A 16,423-nucleotide genomic window follows, 5' to 3' on the forward strand; every position below is an offset into this window, starting at 1 on the left:
GAATGGCCTAGATGGGAGGTGAAGTCATGAGACAGAGGGAGAAGATGTCCCTCAGCAAGACCAGCAGAGACGCTGCCCTGAGAAGGAACCAATCTACCAACACCTTGATTTTGGATTTTAAGCCCCCAAATTGCGAGAAAAGAAATTTCTGTTGTTTAAGCTGCCCGGTTGGGATACTTTGCTTGAGCAGCCTCTTTGCAGAGGGTCATGGGTTATGTTTAGGGTCAGTGGAGTCTGATGGTGCTTTGGGAACACGCCAGAGTGGTAGTTGTATCTGCAAGTCTAAGACTCTGTGGGCAGCCTGAGACGAGCGACGAGGGTGTGCTGGTCATTTCTGACTCGGACGTCTCTCGCTAGCACAGTGTGACTACTACTTAATAGAAATTGGAAAAACAGCTGAATGAAGAAAAGTCATGCTTGCCCAAGAACAGAGGGCAGAGGAACTTCAGGGACACTGGAATTAATTCTAAGTTCCTTTCCCAGTTAGTACAAGGTTAGCTCAAGCCCTGTGGCTATGGAGCTGTAACCGTGACTCACAGGAGGCCAATTAATTGTAGACAGTTGCCATGCCGGTTGCTGCTAGCTACCCTCACTAGCAAGGATAGAACTTTCTTTGTTCTATACAATCTGGGATATAAAAAAATAAAATAAACAAATATCAAAGCTATTCTTGGAACAAGAGTTGCAGCCTACGGTCTTGGGTTCACACCCATGTTCTAAAATCGCTGACCTCCAAGGAGCATGCCGGTGACATGTCTATTTTAGGTAGCGACTTAGAAGTCTGCTTAGCTTAAAATGTCAGAATCAGTAGACAGCACGAGATAATGGAAAATGGCAATAACTGCAGTCAGGAGGTCTTGCTTTGAATTGCAGATGTGCGTCTGGAAAATGGGGTGACCTTTATTTTTCTGGGTGTCCTTTCCCTCCTCTGAAAAACAATGACAGGGAGGAGGCACCGGGATGACCTGCCAGCTCTGATGTCCTGTGAGTCTCTCCATGTTGCTTTAATTGCAACTGCTGATAAGATAACATTTCCATAAATTGACCTGCCACCCTGAATTATCCACCAACACCAAGACATGAAAATAAGATGATGGGCAGAAATGAATACCGCACATGACTCTGGTAGGATAATTTTCCCTTCTTAAAATGGCAGATGGTATGCTGGAAAGAGGCAGCGGTTTCAGAATGCATCTTAATTACCAGCAGATTGGGTTTCGCTAGAAGGTTTCTGAATACGCATGGTCATGGCATTTTGTCCAATTACTTAAATTTTGACCGTATTGGAAGCGGATATGGAAAATCACCCACTCCTGACTGCATTTGTAATTTGCCCCTGACCCTTTAATACTTAAAACTCATGTTGACCTTTCCTGTCTCTGCCTAGACATCTCAGCTCTGGATGTAATAAGCCCCTAAGGGGAAAGAAAAGATAATGAAGATTTGTTGAGTATCTGTTCCGTGCCACATTTTGTACCAGGTCCTCAACCTGAGACCTATAATACCTCAATGAACATGGTAGCCCTTGGGTGTGACTTGCCTGTGTGTATATGTCACTTCCAGGGCCAAGCTGTGGCTCAGCTGTGTTCCACCGTACCCAATGTGACTGTCTTTGGAACGGCATCTACTTTCAAGCATGAAGCAATCAAAGACTCCGTGACCCACCTCTTTGATCGAAATGCAGACTACGTGCAAGAAGTCAAAAGGTAGGCACTTGCTTGCTCAGGCTTAGTGCTGCTCTTCTCTCAAACAGCAGCAGCATTTGCTTAAAGAATAGCCGATAACGGTGATAACAGTAACCATGTACGGGGGGCTTGGTATTGCTAGCTCCAGGCCCGTGCTACACACGCATTAGCTCATCCAACCCTCCCACAGCCATAATCTTACCCCAAGAAACCAAGCTGTTAAAGAACTTGCGGAGGAATGTGTTAAGAGTCAGGCAGGTGTTACTCCACTGCCTTAGCACATCAGAGTTTATTCCTCATCCATTCATGGATGGATCGTCTTCTGTAAGGAGATTCAGGGACTGGGCTCTTTTCACTTTAAGGTTCTGCCATTGTCTTGGGTATCGCGTCCTCGTCCTCTGCTTCTTGCTGGCAGATGGAAGGAGCACTGGGAGGGCATGCACGAGGGGCTTCTGTGGGTCAGTCCCAGCCGGAAGGCTCAGGTCCTTGGCCACACCTCCCTGAGAGCAATCTGGGAAACCATCTAGAGGGCACCAGGCAGGCTGGCCCAGGGGTAAAGAGTGGAGCCCTGGTTCAAGCCAGGCATTTGACTTGGGGCCTCACGCTGTTCATGTATGGAGTGTCTCTCTGAAGAGTGGAGCCTGTGCTAAGGATGCCCTCAGGAAGATGGGGTTGGGGGCGCCATAGTGAGGTAGCCACGCGCATGCATATTAAGGAGCTCCTCAGAAGGGGAAAAGCTTATCTATGCAAATCCAGGGATGTCTGGGCACCTGATCCTGTTATGGATATTGACAACGGAGCACCCAAAGGGGAAACCACCAAGAACTAGCAAGGACTACCGCACGGACGAGATCAGATTTAGGTTTTGCACAGTCCCTGGTGGTGTGTTGAGGATGAGAGGGAGCCAAGGAGACCAGTCTTCTGGCCACTGCAGTCACCTGGGGAATGTAGGTTTATAGCTGGATCCACTTTCCACCTTTGATGTGGCTCCTGATGGTGGCTGTGCGTATGTGAATGTGAGAGAGTGTGCGTGTGCTTATATATGTGCGTGTGTGTGTGTGCTTGTGTGTGTGTGTGTGTGTGTGGTTTGCGCATATGTGTGAACGCAGAGAATCCTAAGGAAACCCAGGTGCTACCTGGTTGCAGATGACCCATGTGGCTTGTTCTGGCTGCTGCTTGGGGATCTGTGCTTAGGCTCGGGGTCCGCTCTGCGCACAGCTCCGGGAGAGGTTCAGTGTGGCTTTTTTTCAGCCCTACTTTGTAAGGTACAACTGTATTAAGTAGCCTTGCCAATCTCATAACAAAGGAACCATTTTCTCCAAATCACAAATTAAGATGGAAAATGAAAGACCAGGGGACCACAGAATAGGTTGTTTGAGAGTATGGATTTAGACCAACTTGGTGAAACTTGGGGAGTTGCTAAGAAAGGAAATCTTCCAGTGGTCTGAAGCTGCAGGTGTGTTTTTAAGTCTCGAATGTACAAATTTGTATTTAACTTAAGGTCATCCTGATATTTCAGGAGAAGAATATTGTCATGAGAGAAGACCTTTGAATCTAGACGTAGAACCCGCCACCCCATTTCTCAGATAAGCAGGCTTGCTTTAAAGACCCCCCTCTGCCCAGAACCATAGCTCTCAGGTGGTTCTTCCACTTTTACCCTGAGCCTCTCAGGCTGCGGTCTGCAAAACAGATGAGAAACTACCACCAATCCCTTCCACAATCACTCCCTTAAGTGATTTTTTTCTAAGTACTGTGTCACTCTTTATGTGCCTCCTGCTTGATAATATGCGCTGAGTACCTCTGATGGGCTAGGGACTGTGCCCAGGAGGGAGACCCAACAGTAACCGTTGGAGAGTCACTGTCCTCCTAGGGAATGCAATGTAGTTGCAGGGGTGAGGTGACCAAATAAGACTCGAAAGAGAATGAATTGGTTTATACTTTTGATGTGTGTTCTGGTAGAGAAATGCAGAGCCTTAGTGGATGTACACACACGGGGAAAAATCGGGTCATGAGTGGAAGACCAAGACTTGGCTGAAAGTGGAAGGATCCAGATGTTGGCCGGGGACTGGCACGTGCTGAGGCCCTGGGTCAGTTCAAGGGTCTGAAAGGAGACCGGTGCAGCTGGAGGCAGTTGAAGTGGGGAGGGTAAGAAAAGTGCCAGGCAGCTCTCCTGAAGAAGTGACACCCCCTAGCCAGGGACCCCATCTGCCATGTAGCTGCTCCGTCCCCTCCTCTCCCTGTCCCCGACCTGCTCCTCTAGCACCAGGATCAGTGATTTCCACTGGTGTCAGAAGAGCAGAGGCAACAGCACCTGAGGCCACCTCCCCACCTTCCTTCAGATGCCACTGCGGCAACTCGTTCTTATCTTAAGCAGAGACCCTGGGATTGGACTGGAAGTGACTGGGAAGCCACGGCCATGGTGGCAGCCTGTGTCCTGGTCATCCTGCCCTCCAAACAGCCCAGAGTGAGACAAAGCTGCGGGAGCCAAGCTGCCTGTTGCAGAGCCATGCATGCTGTCTGCAGCAGAGGGGACCCGGAGCCAGCTGCCATGCCCAGCAGAAGGGAACCGGCTCCGTGGCTTAGGCTACACCCACCTGCCTGAGTATTCCCCAGCCCCTAAAAATGGCTAATTATGACGACTGTCACACAATGAAAAAACAACCCTGGTAGCATATTGAGGGAAAAAAGCCGTATTCCATGTTCCATCTATGCCTGTGTCCTAGCTTTGCACAAAAATCTGAGCGTGTGCACGTAAAACAAAATGGAAAATATCAACTGCTAACATACATCACGAGAGTGGGCAGAGCGACTCCCCTTTATTTTCTGATCACAGAGATGGTTACATGATTATGTGTGTGATGAACTAGAAAAAAAAATGAATTTCCTACAGTGAGAACTCTTATAAACCAGTCAAGCAGTACACCTCTTTTGAAGGCACTCTCAGCCTTAAGCCAAATAGTTTAAAGGGAAGAGGAAAAAATATGTATGATACAGACTTCACCTTGGCCTCTGTTGCCTTTCCGTCTGTCTGGGAGGAGAACCGTGACTACAAGTGAGCGACTTAGAGCGAGACACCTTGAGCCGTGTGCACCTGACGTTAAAGGCTCCAGAAATAAAGAAGAGAGATCAGAGGGGATCAAGATGAACAGCCCCTTGGGGACACTTGGGGGACAAGCAGGTGGGGAAGTGGGGAGGGTCCCAGGCAGGGGCGCTCGGGTGGGGCAAGATGGAGAAGAGCAGCTGTCGGTCTCCTCCTGTTCTGCCAAGTTTGCTTAGACCACGTTATGTGCACCTTACACCATCCCTCAAGGCAAGAAACTACTCACTTTTCAGATCAGGAAATAGACTCAGGACCAGGTGCATGAGGTAGGGACTCTATCCTGCCAACCTTCCCTTGGTTAACCAGGGACCTCAAGGGAACTCTGGGGCAGAAAGCATGCATCGGTCACCTTGAGGGTGATGGTAGCTCCTCAGGTGTGAGCCTGGGTCACAGCTGAGTTGCACACCTCCAATGTGTGCAGGTTTGGTGTGTCAGTTATGCCTCAGTAAAGCTATTTCAAAACATCTTTTTTAAAAAATAAAACATTGCAAACTTCCTTTGGTGAAATGTGGTGCCCAATATTATTTCAGGCTTTATTTTATTCATTCATTTATTCACACATTATTGATGCCTGTGAATGGGCCCCATGACACTGTGAGGAGCCAGACACACACATCCCTGTGACCCAAGGCACCCAAACTAGTAGGGACAGATGGTTACAGGGGCAGTTGCAAGACAGTAAAGCTAGCACCTGATGGGAAAAGATAAGGCATTTGGGAAACACAGGTGAGCACCATCTAAATGGAAGCCCAAAGAACACGGAGGAGCTCAGATATGTAAAGTAGACACTATATTTTTCAGAGGAGAGTGCCCAATGCATCCTGAGTGACTCAGTTCCACACCCCTCCCTGTGGCAGGACTGAGCCCCACGTGGTTCTGGTTCCAGAGCCTGTGGTCTCCTCCCACCCACACTCACCCTCCCAAAGGCAGGAGGCTCGCCCCTGAGCCCATAAGGAAGCCAGGCAGCCTGGGTGGAAGCACAAGGCAGTATGAGACGTGGGGACAGCAGGATCCGGCCAGATGAGGGCTTCTCTCAACCAGTACTATATGTGTTCTAGGCTGATGGTTCTGCCGCCAGATGCTGTCCTGTGCATTGCAGGATTCTGAACCTGGCTCTCCTTTCTAGATGTAGTAACGCCTGCCTGTGTCCCAAGCTGTGACAATGCAAGATGTCTCCAGCCATCACTCATGGCAGGGTGTGAGCAAAACTGCTCCCAGGGAAGGACCCCTGGAATGATGAGTGTTTGATAATGGCAATGATGAACTTGAGGAATGACAGATGGGCTAATGGCCCGGATGTGCTCGTTACAATTTGTGTACATGTACCTCTAAATGTGTACAGTTAAAAACTAAGAGAAATTTTAAAGGGAACCACAGGTTACAGGGACCATGCTCTGGAAAGCCCTTCAGCGGGGTTCAAGCCAGATTATGTCAGAAATGCATACTTCAGCTGGTGAGCACTGTCACCAAAGATGAGTCTACACAAAAACTGATCTAGCTGCGGTTGCAGGATGAATGGGGAAGGGACCACCCAACAGGGTGGGGGGGGGGTGGAGGAGCAGAGCCAATGGAGACTCAGGAGAAGGAGACATGGGGACGAGGACGATGGAGGACAGCACGAGACCTAGACTCGACCCCTTTGGGTTGTTGTTAGATGGGAGCCTCAGAAGCTGTGGTGAGTCCTTCAGTCAAGGTGAATGCAGTGTGACAGCGAGACCCCCAGGGGAGATGGGGCTGGGGCCAGTGGAAACCCACCCCCTTCAAGCACTTGCCAAGTGGCTACTATGAACTGGCTTTGGAAGTTGGGGAGACAGGTCTGGGGACATAGCTCAGTTGCTAGGGTGCTTGCCTCCCATGCACAAGCACCACACACAAACACAAAAAAAGGAAGTTGGGGAAACAGATGAAGCAGACCCAGGCTAAGCAGCACATGTCCATGGAGGACCCCAACACCAGTGGCCGGGATCAGCTGCTTGCTCCAATGACCTGAGGCTGCAGGTCCCTGTCAAAGGTGAAGCTAAGGGTGTGAGCTCAGAAAGGGCAGGAACACACCCACCTCCTGCTCTGCTCCACCCCCACTGCCTGGCCCAATGCTGGCTCCCAGTAGGTGCTTACTTAAATGTTAGTGAGAATTAAAATCCATGTTGCTGGAAGTTAGTCATCGCCCGAGTGGAGATGGAGACGGGGAGCCAGAAAGAATTCCCGGGTGGTGTGGCTCCACACATAGGGGGGCTGTCAATGAACACAGGAGATGCCTACTATGCACCGGCACTGTGCTTAGCACCCTGAGGGGAACCAGAAACCATGCCCAGCCCCCTGTGAGAAATCTATGCACCAGGCACTGTGCCGGCCCTCTGATAAAGCTACTGTACACCAGCCTACCATGCACCAGGCACCAGCACCCTCTAAGAAGCCTACTATGTACCAGTGATAGTTAAAGCTTTGGCCCAGAAGAGTTCTCAGAGAAGAGGATTCAGAAACAGAAAGCTGAGCAGAGCCCAGAATCCCACTGGAAAGCAAAGTCAGAACAAAGGGATCGCCTCTTGGCAGGTCCCAGGGCCTCTCTCCCAGCAATGGTTCCATGGGAACTTGTCAGCACTCAACAGAAATTCCTCCCTGATCCACGTGGGTGGAGAGCCAAGAGGCAGCATTCACCATGGAGGGGCCGGGGGCGAGGGGGACAAAGGAAGGACAGACACAAGGGGCCCGATCAGCAATTCCAAACCGTCTTGCTGCTGGATTTGGCCCCAGGATCCCTGAGATGGAGCTCTTTTGTGTTTGCTTTTTAAATCCACAGAGATTTTATGTCAGCAGAGAGAGCAGACAGAAAATTCCCTGCGGTGGGCCTCTGCCCCGAACCGCTCTGCTTCTACATAATTATTGTCATGTACAGGTGGTTGGTCACCCTGGAAATGGGGATTAGAAGTGAGGGTGGCCCGTGTGCCACTGATGAGCTGTTTGGCTCTGTTGGCGATTTTCCTGATGACAGCCTTGGAAGGACTCTGAGGGGCTGGCTAACATGAGAGGGTCCCCAGAGGGCCAGTCCTAAGGCTGGTGTGGGACCTGGGACATTTTAAACAGACCTAAGTTCAGATCAGTAAGGTTCCATTTCAGTGTGGTCCATTGGTCAAGGTCGTGGTGATGGAATAGGGATGCAGCACTTCGCAGTCTTGAAGCTCTGAACTTCCTACTTTGCGTGCAAAAACAGCACCTGGACCCCCATCCTCAGGACCTGGGAATGAAGCCTGCCTTGCTCAGTCCCTGCTAGAGCCTGCATGGCTGAGAAATGACAGTGGCAGTCACCCCAGGATGGCCACAGTTCATCCTGCAAAGCCATTCTGTGCCTCTGGGCCCTCCTGGTTTCCAGATGTGATGGGTTGAACTAACCCTCCCCCCCCACAACCCCCAATTCTCTGCAGTGAGCCCTGGAGTAAGTCACCTGACCTCCTCAGCCTCAGTTCTCCATCCATCGAATAGAGAGAACTGTGGCCCTGGACCCGGGCAGGGAGGAGGTAGGAATGGATGACTCTTGGGATTTCTCGACAGTGGACCTGGGCTGTACTGAGTGCTCGTGGATGCTCTTCTCCTAGAAAGGTCCAGGGCATCCAGCCTCAGCTCTGCTGGTTTCTGGACTGGTGACGTCACCCACCTGGAAGTCTGCTTGGGTCTGTGGCTGGCTTGTTGGGGTTTTGAATATTCTTCTTTATTGCCCTTTTCCTAACCAAAAGACCCTCTTTAAGTCAGGCCATTCTGACCAAAGGTAATAAAAGCTGCTGTGGATCCTGTGCCCACTGTGAGGTAGGCTCTGCGCTCTGCTTGTGCCAGCTCTTCTCTTACAAGTTTCACAAAGTGCCTATCATTATCCCCTTTCACAGATGAGGAGGTTTTAGGTACAGAGAAGCTAAGTAAATCACTTGAGGTCACACAGCAAGCGGCAGAACTCAACGCTTAACACTGAGGCAAAATTCATGATCCTAAGCCCAGTGCTACACTACCCCCTCGCTCCTGTCCACCCACCTCCGAGCTAGCATCAGTGGTGGCAGCCAGCGTCTGGGCCCTTTCATCACAAGGCCAAAGTCCTGGCTTCTCATTACTATGGTTGGTGTCCCAAAGCCTTCTGCTAGCCCAGGCCAAGCTGTTATATTCTCTTGAGAGATGCCTTCCCTGAGTCACCTGGGCAATTCTTGCTCATCCACCAACACTCAACAGTGGGTCATCTTCCAAAGCCCCAAAGGTGCTCTGTTGGAGCCTCTCCATCAGGGTGGTCTCTTGCTACCTCCCCATCAGAGCTCTCCATAGAATGGGTAATTTATAAGGAACAGAGACAGACTCAGCTGTTGACACGGGCCATGATGCCCATGTTGGGGTAGAAAAATTGAGATATCTGCTAACACAAATATTATAGCAAATAATCCCACGTACACACAGTCCTGAAGAAAGGCTAGTCCTGTCTGAACGGAGCAGGGCCAGCCATAACAGGGGTCTCGTGGGCATCAATAGCTCCCCAACAATCTCTGGAATCTGCCTATTCTATAGCCCTCTCCTGAATAGTGTCTCCTAACAGCAGAAACAAAGTAAATGTTTGTTAAATGCATTAGGAGAATCAATGAATGTATAAATAAATGAACAGAAAAGATAAACCTGTGTGGCTTGTCGGGTGGAATACAAATGTGGGTTCTCTCTACCCCGCAGCCTTCAGGCATTAAGGAAGAGCTTCTCTACTTATCCCTCATCCTCTAAGAGTCAGTTTTAGGCTATACCTAGAGACTGGGCAAGTAAAAGCTTGCAAGTTAGATGATGGCGCCTCTCTGCTGGATTAGTAGCCCCAAGAAAACTGGGAGCATGCTGGTTTAGTTCCTGACTCTATCTCAGCACCTTGGACAGATCCCAGCACAGGGCCTTGCTCCAGAAATAGAGCTCTTCAACTGGCTTATGGAATGTCTGCTCTGCAGCAAGCCTGGGCCACCCATTTGGTTTGTCACCTTGTCTCATCCTTTAGTTAGAAACAGACTAACTCCACTTTAAAAAGGAGAAAGCTAAGGCTCAAGAGGTTGAGTGAGGCAGCTGGTAGCAGCGGAGCCCTCTGACTCCAGTGCCCACCATCCTTCTTGGATTCCAGGCTGGTTCTTGATGTGAGCCACCAGCCAATTCTTGGCTACCTCCAGTGTCCCTTTCACAGAGAGTTCCTGGTTGACAATGGTTGGTCTCAGACCTTTTGACGTGACGTTGGCATGAAAACGATTCAATTATTTAGTAATAATTGAACTTCCCATTTTGCATTTGGATCTTCTCCTGGGCTAGCAAGAGGCAGTGTCATAGTCTCTCCCAGTGCTGACTCAGCTCAGTGACTCAGATCCCCTAGCCTGGTGATCACAGGCCTTGCTCAGCTATGGTGTCCAGGAGGTGAGGTGGATTCAATAACGTTTCTACTCCAGCTTTTTTCAACTCAGGTTGCGTTTATCAGGAGGTGACCCCACAGCAACTCAGTTTGATATCTGTAGTTTGTCTTGGAGGATAAACCCACCTCCCAGGCTTCTCATAGGTCCCTCTCTCTGCCTGATCCTGTGCCAAATGACATGACCCAAGAAAAGAGAAGCCTCCACAGTTTGGTTCCTGACAGCTCTCCATCTTTTGCTTTGTCTTCTCACCATTTAGAATCTCCGCTGAAGGTGTGGACATCGTCTTGGATTGCCTGTGCGGGGACAACACTGGGAAAGGCCTCAGCCTTCTCAAACCCCTGGGAACCTACATTTTATATGGTGAGTGGTACACAGCAGCAGGGCATGGTCAGTGTCAAGGATGCTGCCCTTGTACCCAGGACCAAGGCTCTGAGAGATGAAATGTGCTGCTTGGTGTGTTGGGGTCGTGGGATGGCGTGTTTCGTTTCTCCTCCTATTGATGCTGCTGTTAGTTGTTTTAATGATAAACTTTGTGCCTACTGCCCCATAATCCTGTTATCTTAGAAGAGATAAAGCAAGACCAAGCCAAGATAGTCTGAGATGAGTAGAACCTTTAAGGGATTTGGCCCACAGGAAGTGGGAAATACCAACTGGCTTCAAGGACATTAAGAAGATGTCAGCATGGAGGACCCATAGCAGGATGGAGAAAAGTGGGCAGGACATGGAGGCCTCTGGGGGACTCATCTCTATTGGTGATGGGTTGCAGAGAGCTGCTCTTCTTCCTCCAGACTACCTGAATGTCCCATCAAGATGGCAGCCATGGAAGGATGGCACGGGTCTAGTCCCATCTGCTCTGCGTCTACCTCCATTTCTATGCTCTTGGTGGTGGAGAAGATTGATGGAAACAGCTGGGAGCAAGTCTCCTCCAACAGGAGACTCTAGAGCCCCCCTCTTCCCTGTCGCAGGCACGCAAGTTGATCTAAACAGCAGTCTCTACAAAAAAGGCTCACATGAGGCCAGATGTCATATTCCTAAGCAAAGGGATACTGGAGTTACCTGATGTTTGAGATTCTTGACTGCTCTGTGCCCTCCAGGTGCAATAGATATTGAACCTTAACTCTGGGTAGCTCAGGAAAAAAAAATAAAAATAAAAACTCATTTCCCTGATATTAGCTGAGAAGCTTATAAAAAAGATATTTGAGGAATATAAATATCTTTTTGTCATCATTAGATCATTATAACAGAAAGAGAGTTGAGCTCACCAGAGACAGACAAATACTCCTTTGCTGGTGTTTTGATAATTTCTATCATGACCACATATTTCCTTGGAAGTGGATACATAATTTATTATTATTATTGGTGAGAGGCCTTCTGGGAGTCCAAGGACATTATGACATATATGGTGAATACAATGCAGATGGGTTGTTTCCTCGTCTTATCATTTACCAGGAATTTATTTTTAATATTTATTTTTTAGTTATATTGGACACAATACCCTTATTTATTTTTATGTGGTGCTGAGGATCAAACCAGGGCCTCACACGTGCTAGGCAAGCGCTCTACCACTGAGCCACAACCCCAGTCCCCAGGAGTTCTATTTTTGGCCCAGTTCCATGATGTCATTTTTGTGCAGTTCAGCTTGAATGTCATAATTATCAAATCCATTGCACTGATTCCTTGGTTACGAAGTACTGCAAGCCTAGAGCCATATGCCTGCTGGAAGTTAGCCCATAAAGGCAGAAGCAGTGGCTACTAGTTTACCCAGGTTGAATAATTAAGTTTAATATATACATTCTTTTGTCATTAAATAATTATTCTCTTAAGAAAAACTTACTTCCAATTCTCTGGGGACAAGCCAGGAAAGCCACTGAAGAGGTACCATTATGGTGTCTGAGCCACTAAAAGGTACCATTATGGTATCCCTATATTGTTAAGTCTCCTCCTCCCCTACGGGGGGGGGGGGTCTTTCTTCCCAGTCTCAGCATCTTACAGTAACTTCTCCAACTCCACCTCCCACCTGCCATCTGAGCCTTGCTTGTACAAACTGGCAAAACTAGGTTCTCATTGCATTATCTCAAGTGGCATTCACCACTCTGCCCAGACTTCTCTGGGGCTGACCCATTGGTCACACCATTTCCTTGTCTTCTGAACCTGTTTTTAACCTCCTCTTCTTTCTTCTGTGCTTCTTTCTCAATCCATCTGAATCCCCCTCCACCACCTCGGTACCCAGGCCAGGTCAGCACCCCATGCCTTTCCCTTGCTGGGGAATCGCATTCAGACCCATAGAGCAGCTTTCCACAGTCCCTTTCTCAGTCTCAAAGAGCAGAACCTGGCAGATGTGTCAGCAGTGCACCATTTCATTAAAACACTTGCCTTGGATGCCCTTTGTTACACAGTTTTCCAATGTCACTAGTCACCGTGAGAAGAATCTCCATTTCCTCTTTGATCCAATGACACCTAGTTAAAATAGTCAACCTGACGCCCAGCTCCTATGCCTTCATTTTTCTAAGGCTGAATTAAACTCGTTTTTTTAAGCCATTGCCAGTTGGGTACCAGACAACTGTGGTCCTTCCATGTGTAACAAATGATGCCCATTTCCATGAACAAGTGCCTGATTGGGGACCCTTTCATCTGCAGGTTCGTCCAACATGGTAACTGGAGAGACCAAGAGCTTCTTCAGCTTTGCTAAATCAGTAAGTAACTGTGCATGTCTAACAGCAGCGTGCTGTGGGGTGGATTTGTGTGTTGTGAGCTCCTCCATTGGAGATGCTGACTGTTCCTGCTTGTCCTTTATTTGCATCATTTATTTTCAATAAAGCCTGCATCTCTGCCCTGCTCACTGCACCCAGGCAAGACAAAGGCCTGAGCTCCTTTTATCTGAATGAAGTCAGAGTAGGAGTGCTGGGAAACTCAAGAACGCTTTATTTTGATTTCAACAGAGACTGCTGAGGCATTTGTGTTTTTAATCATAAGTCAGAAATGAACTTAGCATTAGTGCATTTTATTTGCTCCCAAGAGGACCAGCCTCTCAGTTTGGCCACTTTCTGACCCTGAGATTTTTCTGTGTCTCCATCCTACTGAGTGGGATCCCCCGACTTTATCAAGCTCTGAATACACAATTATTTTGTCTGCCATTCAGAAAAACCACCTCTCTGGCATTTGCCCCTACTGGATGCCTGGAGGGATGTGTGTTCCTGTCTAGAGCTATGCAGTGCTAGACATTAGCAAATTTGGGCTGCTTCTTTTATTTTTACTCCCCTCCACCCCCAGAGCAGGGACCTGCTGTTTCTCACAGTGCTTGCTGTGCGCTTCCTACACAGCCCAATGACTTCACTTACTGTTATAAGCATTTTCTTGGTGCCTACTGTTTGCAACATTGTGCCAAGCATCCAGGAGTCACAGTGCATAGAGAGGTGGCTCTCCTATGCCAATAGGTAGGCAAAGTCAAATTAAGACAGACATAATAATAACGTGATTGATGGCTCTCCAGCATCAGAAGGGGATTCAAATAGGATACGGAAGAGAAAACAGCAGGATGGGGCAGAGGCATTTTGAATAGAGCGGTCAGGGAGATCCGTGGGAAGCTGAGAGTCTGTTCTATGTGTGGCACTACAGGGATGTCATGTGCTCCCAAAGAGCCAGCACCAGCTGCCAGAAACTTTACCCCGAACCTTCCCTGATTTGGGGAGGTTCCTGCTCCCTACAACTATGAGATTGAAATTAGAGGGCTTCATTCTCCATTGAGGCTTTAAAATCTGGGGTCAGGGATCATCTAGGCTACAGGATTTGCAGAAGGAGCAGGGGTAGGGCCTATCTCTTCGGGATGCCGTGTTCCCGTATCCCTGAAGACAGACTTGGTACCACGCACAGCTGTTTTATTAATGTGGCTGTAACTAATGTGATGCTGACCGACTGCTGTGGGTTACCACACATTAGATGCAATTATAAGAAAAGCGTTTTCCCTTCTCCACTAAATGCACAATCACAACACAGGACACTAACAAAATAATTGCAGTGTGCTCACACTCAGCGAAGGCCCTCACGGACACACAGCCAGGTGATTAGGGCAGCTAGGGTGGAGGTAGATTCCTTTGCGCATTATGCTTTGTAGCTGAAGGCTAAGAACAAAGACTAACCCTCTGAGCCCTGTGTGCTCAGAGGAACTGGTTCGATGCTAGTCGGTTAGACGTAATTTGAAGAGGGTATTATAAAGAATGGAAGGAGAACTTTGCTCTAAAATGTTCTTAAAAAGAAAAAAAAACTATAGATTTAAGAGAGGTGTTGGACTTGTCCCCGGATTTCTCACTCTGCTTTCTTAATTATGTTCCCTCTTAGAACTTCACTCATTCTCAAATATGCCATTTGCTTTCGGGCCATAAAGTGATGATACTCACAAGACGAGGAACAAATCTAGAGCACAATCTGACTCCAAACTCACAGCTCTTATTCTCTAAATCAAAACATCCCTTTCAAATTAAGGTAATAAAAGTTGTGCTTCTAGGGCACCTAGCATATGTCAGGTACCATTCTAGGCACCTGACATACATGAACACAGTCACTCCTCATCACAGCGCCACGAGGTTCAGAGAGGAAACCCAGCACAGATAGGCTAGGTGACTCCACTAAAGTCACACAACTAGTAAGTGGCATTCAGCCCAAGAACTCTTAACCACCAGTGTGGAGCAGTTGTAGATTCCGCAAGCATCCATTCCATAAATATTCCTTGAGGCATGCATCAAGTTATTAATCATTTTTCTACCTTTGCTTTCTAAAAAGACATTCGTTGTCAATATGCGACTCTTCTAGAGCTGGTCCTTGCCCTTGCTGAAGGGCGGTACAGTTTTTGGTAAAGAATTTTGTATATGAACCTCAGTCCTGGTTTCAACCTAACATGAGTCTCCCAACTTAAAAAAAAAAAAATCAAAATCTGTCTGGGCACAGTGGCACACACCTAAAATCCCAGCAATTTGGGAGGCCGGAATTTTAGGATCTCAAGTTCAAAGCCAGTCTCAGCAACTTGGCAAACCCCTATCTCAACAAATAAAAAGGACTGGGGTTGTGGCTCAGTGGTTAAGAACTCCTGGGTTTAATGCCTGGTACTAAAAAAAAAAAAAAAAAAAGTGAAATAAAATAAAAATAAAAATCCTTTACTTTTGTAAGCCTCTTCAATTCTTTTTGGAAACAGGCAGAATACAAATAAGCACCTTGATAACAAATATCATGAAATCTTATGAATGCCCATCGCATTTCTTTTTGCATTCTATACTGAAACCTACAGTAAACATTTTACCTCTTAAAACCCTCCAGAAACTAGAAGTTTGAATTTCTAACCTACAACTGGCACCAAAGGCATAGCAATTAAGTCAGCACAGAGTGGCCGGATGGCCATTTCTGCAGGTTGTTAAGGACGATGTGCTTGTGTTGATGTCTCATGGGGAGCCGAGAGCCTGGAAAAGAGACACCCAGGTCTTCAGTCCAGGCTTCTCCACGTCAGTGCTGTTGGTTTTTAGGGCTGGATCATCTTTGCCATGGAGCTGTCCTGAGCACCACAGGGTGTTTAGCAGTGGCCCTGGCTTCTACCCATTAGATGCCAGCAACACCCCGTCAACCCACTAACACAACCAAAAATATCCCCCCAACATTACTCAACATCCCTGTAGGGGACAAACTGCCCCTAGTTGAAAACCACTATGAAAGTCCCAACCCTTCAGCTTCACTGCCCTTTACATTCTTCCTTCTGTGTAAGTTAACTCCTGCCCCCACTTGCTCTTCTTTCTGTAACAGATTTCCGCCCACCTGTCTGGTGTAGCCCTGCCATTCTCTCCCCTTATGAAAGCTACACCTGAAATCACAAGGTCACCCCCACTATGCCCCCCAATACCTCTTCAACTTCTGCTTCACCAACCCAGGTAGCTGCAGTGCCACCGCCTAAGCCAAGTGTTTTATACCTTATGCTTCTGGGAAACCTCAGAGGACAGATTCCGCCACTATAGTCAGTGGAGAAAACAAAGCCCAGAGCATAACAGGGAGTAAGCTAAGGAGCCAGGACTCGACTCCAGAGCCAATGGTTCCAACCACGTTCCTAACGTTTGGACCGTATGTGGCCCAGTACAGGTTGAGTATCTGTATCCAGCATGCTTGGGGCCAGAAATGTTGCAGATTTTGGATATGTTTTTTAGTGTTGGAATATTTGCTTATAACATTATGAGACCACTTGTTGATAAGACCCAAGTCTGTAC

General features: G+C 48.0%; 1 protein-coding gene across 1 annotated transcript in view; it reads left to right on the plus strand.

Annotated features, from left to right (window-relative positions):
- Vat1l (vesicle amine transport 1 like) overlaps window positions 1-16,423 on the plus strand; it is a 143,974-nt gene that overhangs the window by 57,259 nt on the left and 70,292 nt on the right. The window contains exons 4-6 of the mRNA XM_046435036.2: window positions 1,564-1,706; window positions 10,441-10,544; window positions 12,822-12,877. Coding sequence (XP_046290992.2) covers window positions 1,564-1,706; window positions 10,441-10,544; window positions 12,822-12,877 — 303 coding nt within the window. The remainder of the gene's footprint in view (window positions 1-1,563; window positions 1,707-10,440; window positions 10,545-12,821; window positions 12,878-16,423) is intronic.

Source organism: Marmota monax, unplaced genomic scaffold, assembly GCF_021218885.2.
Source record: "Marmota monax isolate L192 unplaced genomic scaffold, Marmota_monax_Labrador192_F-V1.1 WCK01_AAM20220418_F8-fsc00024, whole genome shotgun sequence".
In the NCBI taxonomy this organism is placed as follows: Eukaryota; Metazoa; Chordata; class Mammalia; order Rodentia; family Sciuridae; genus Marmota; species Marmota monax.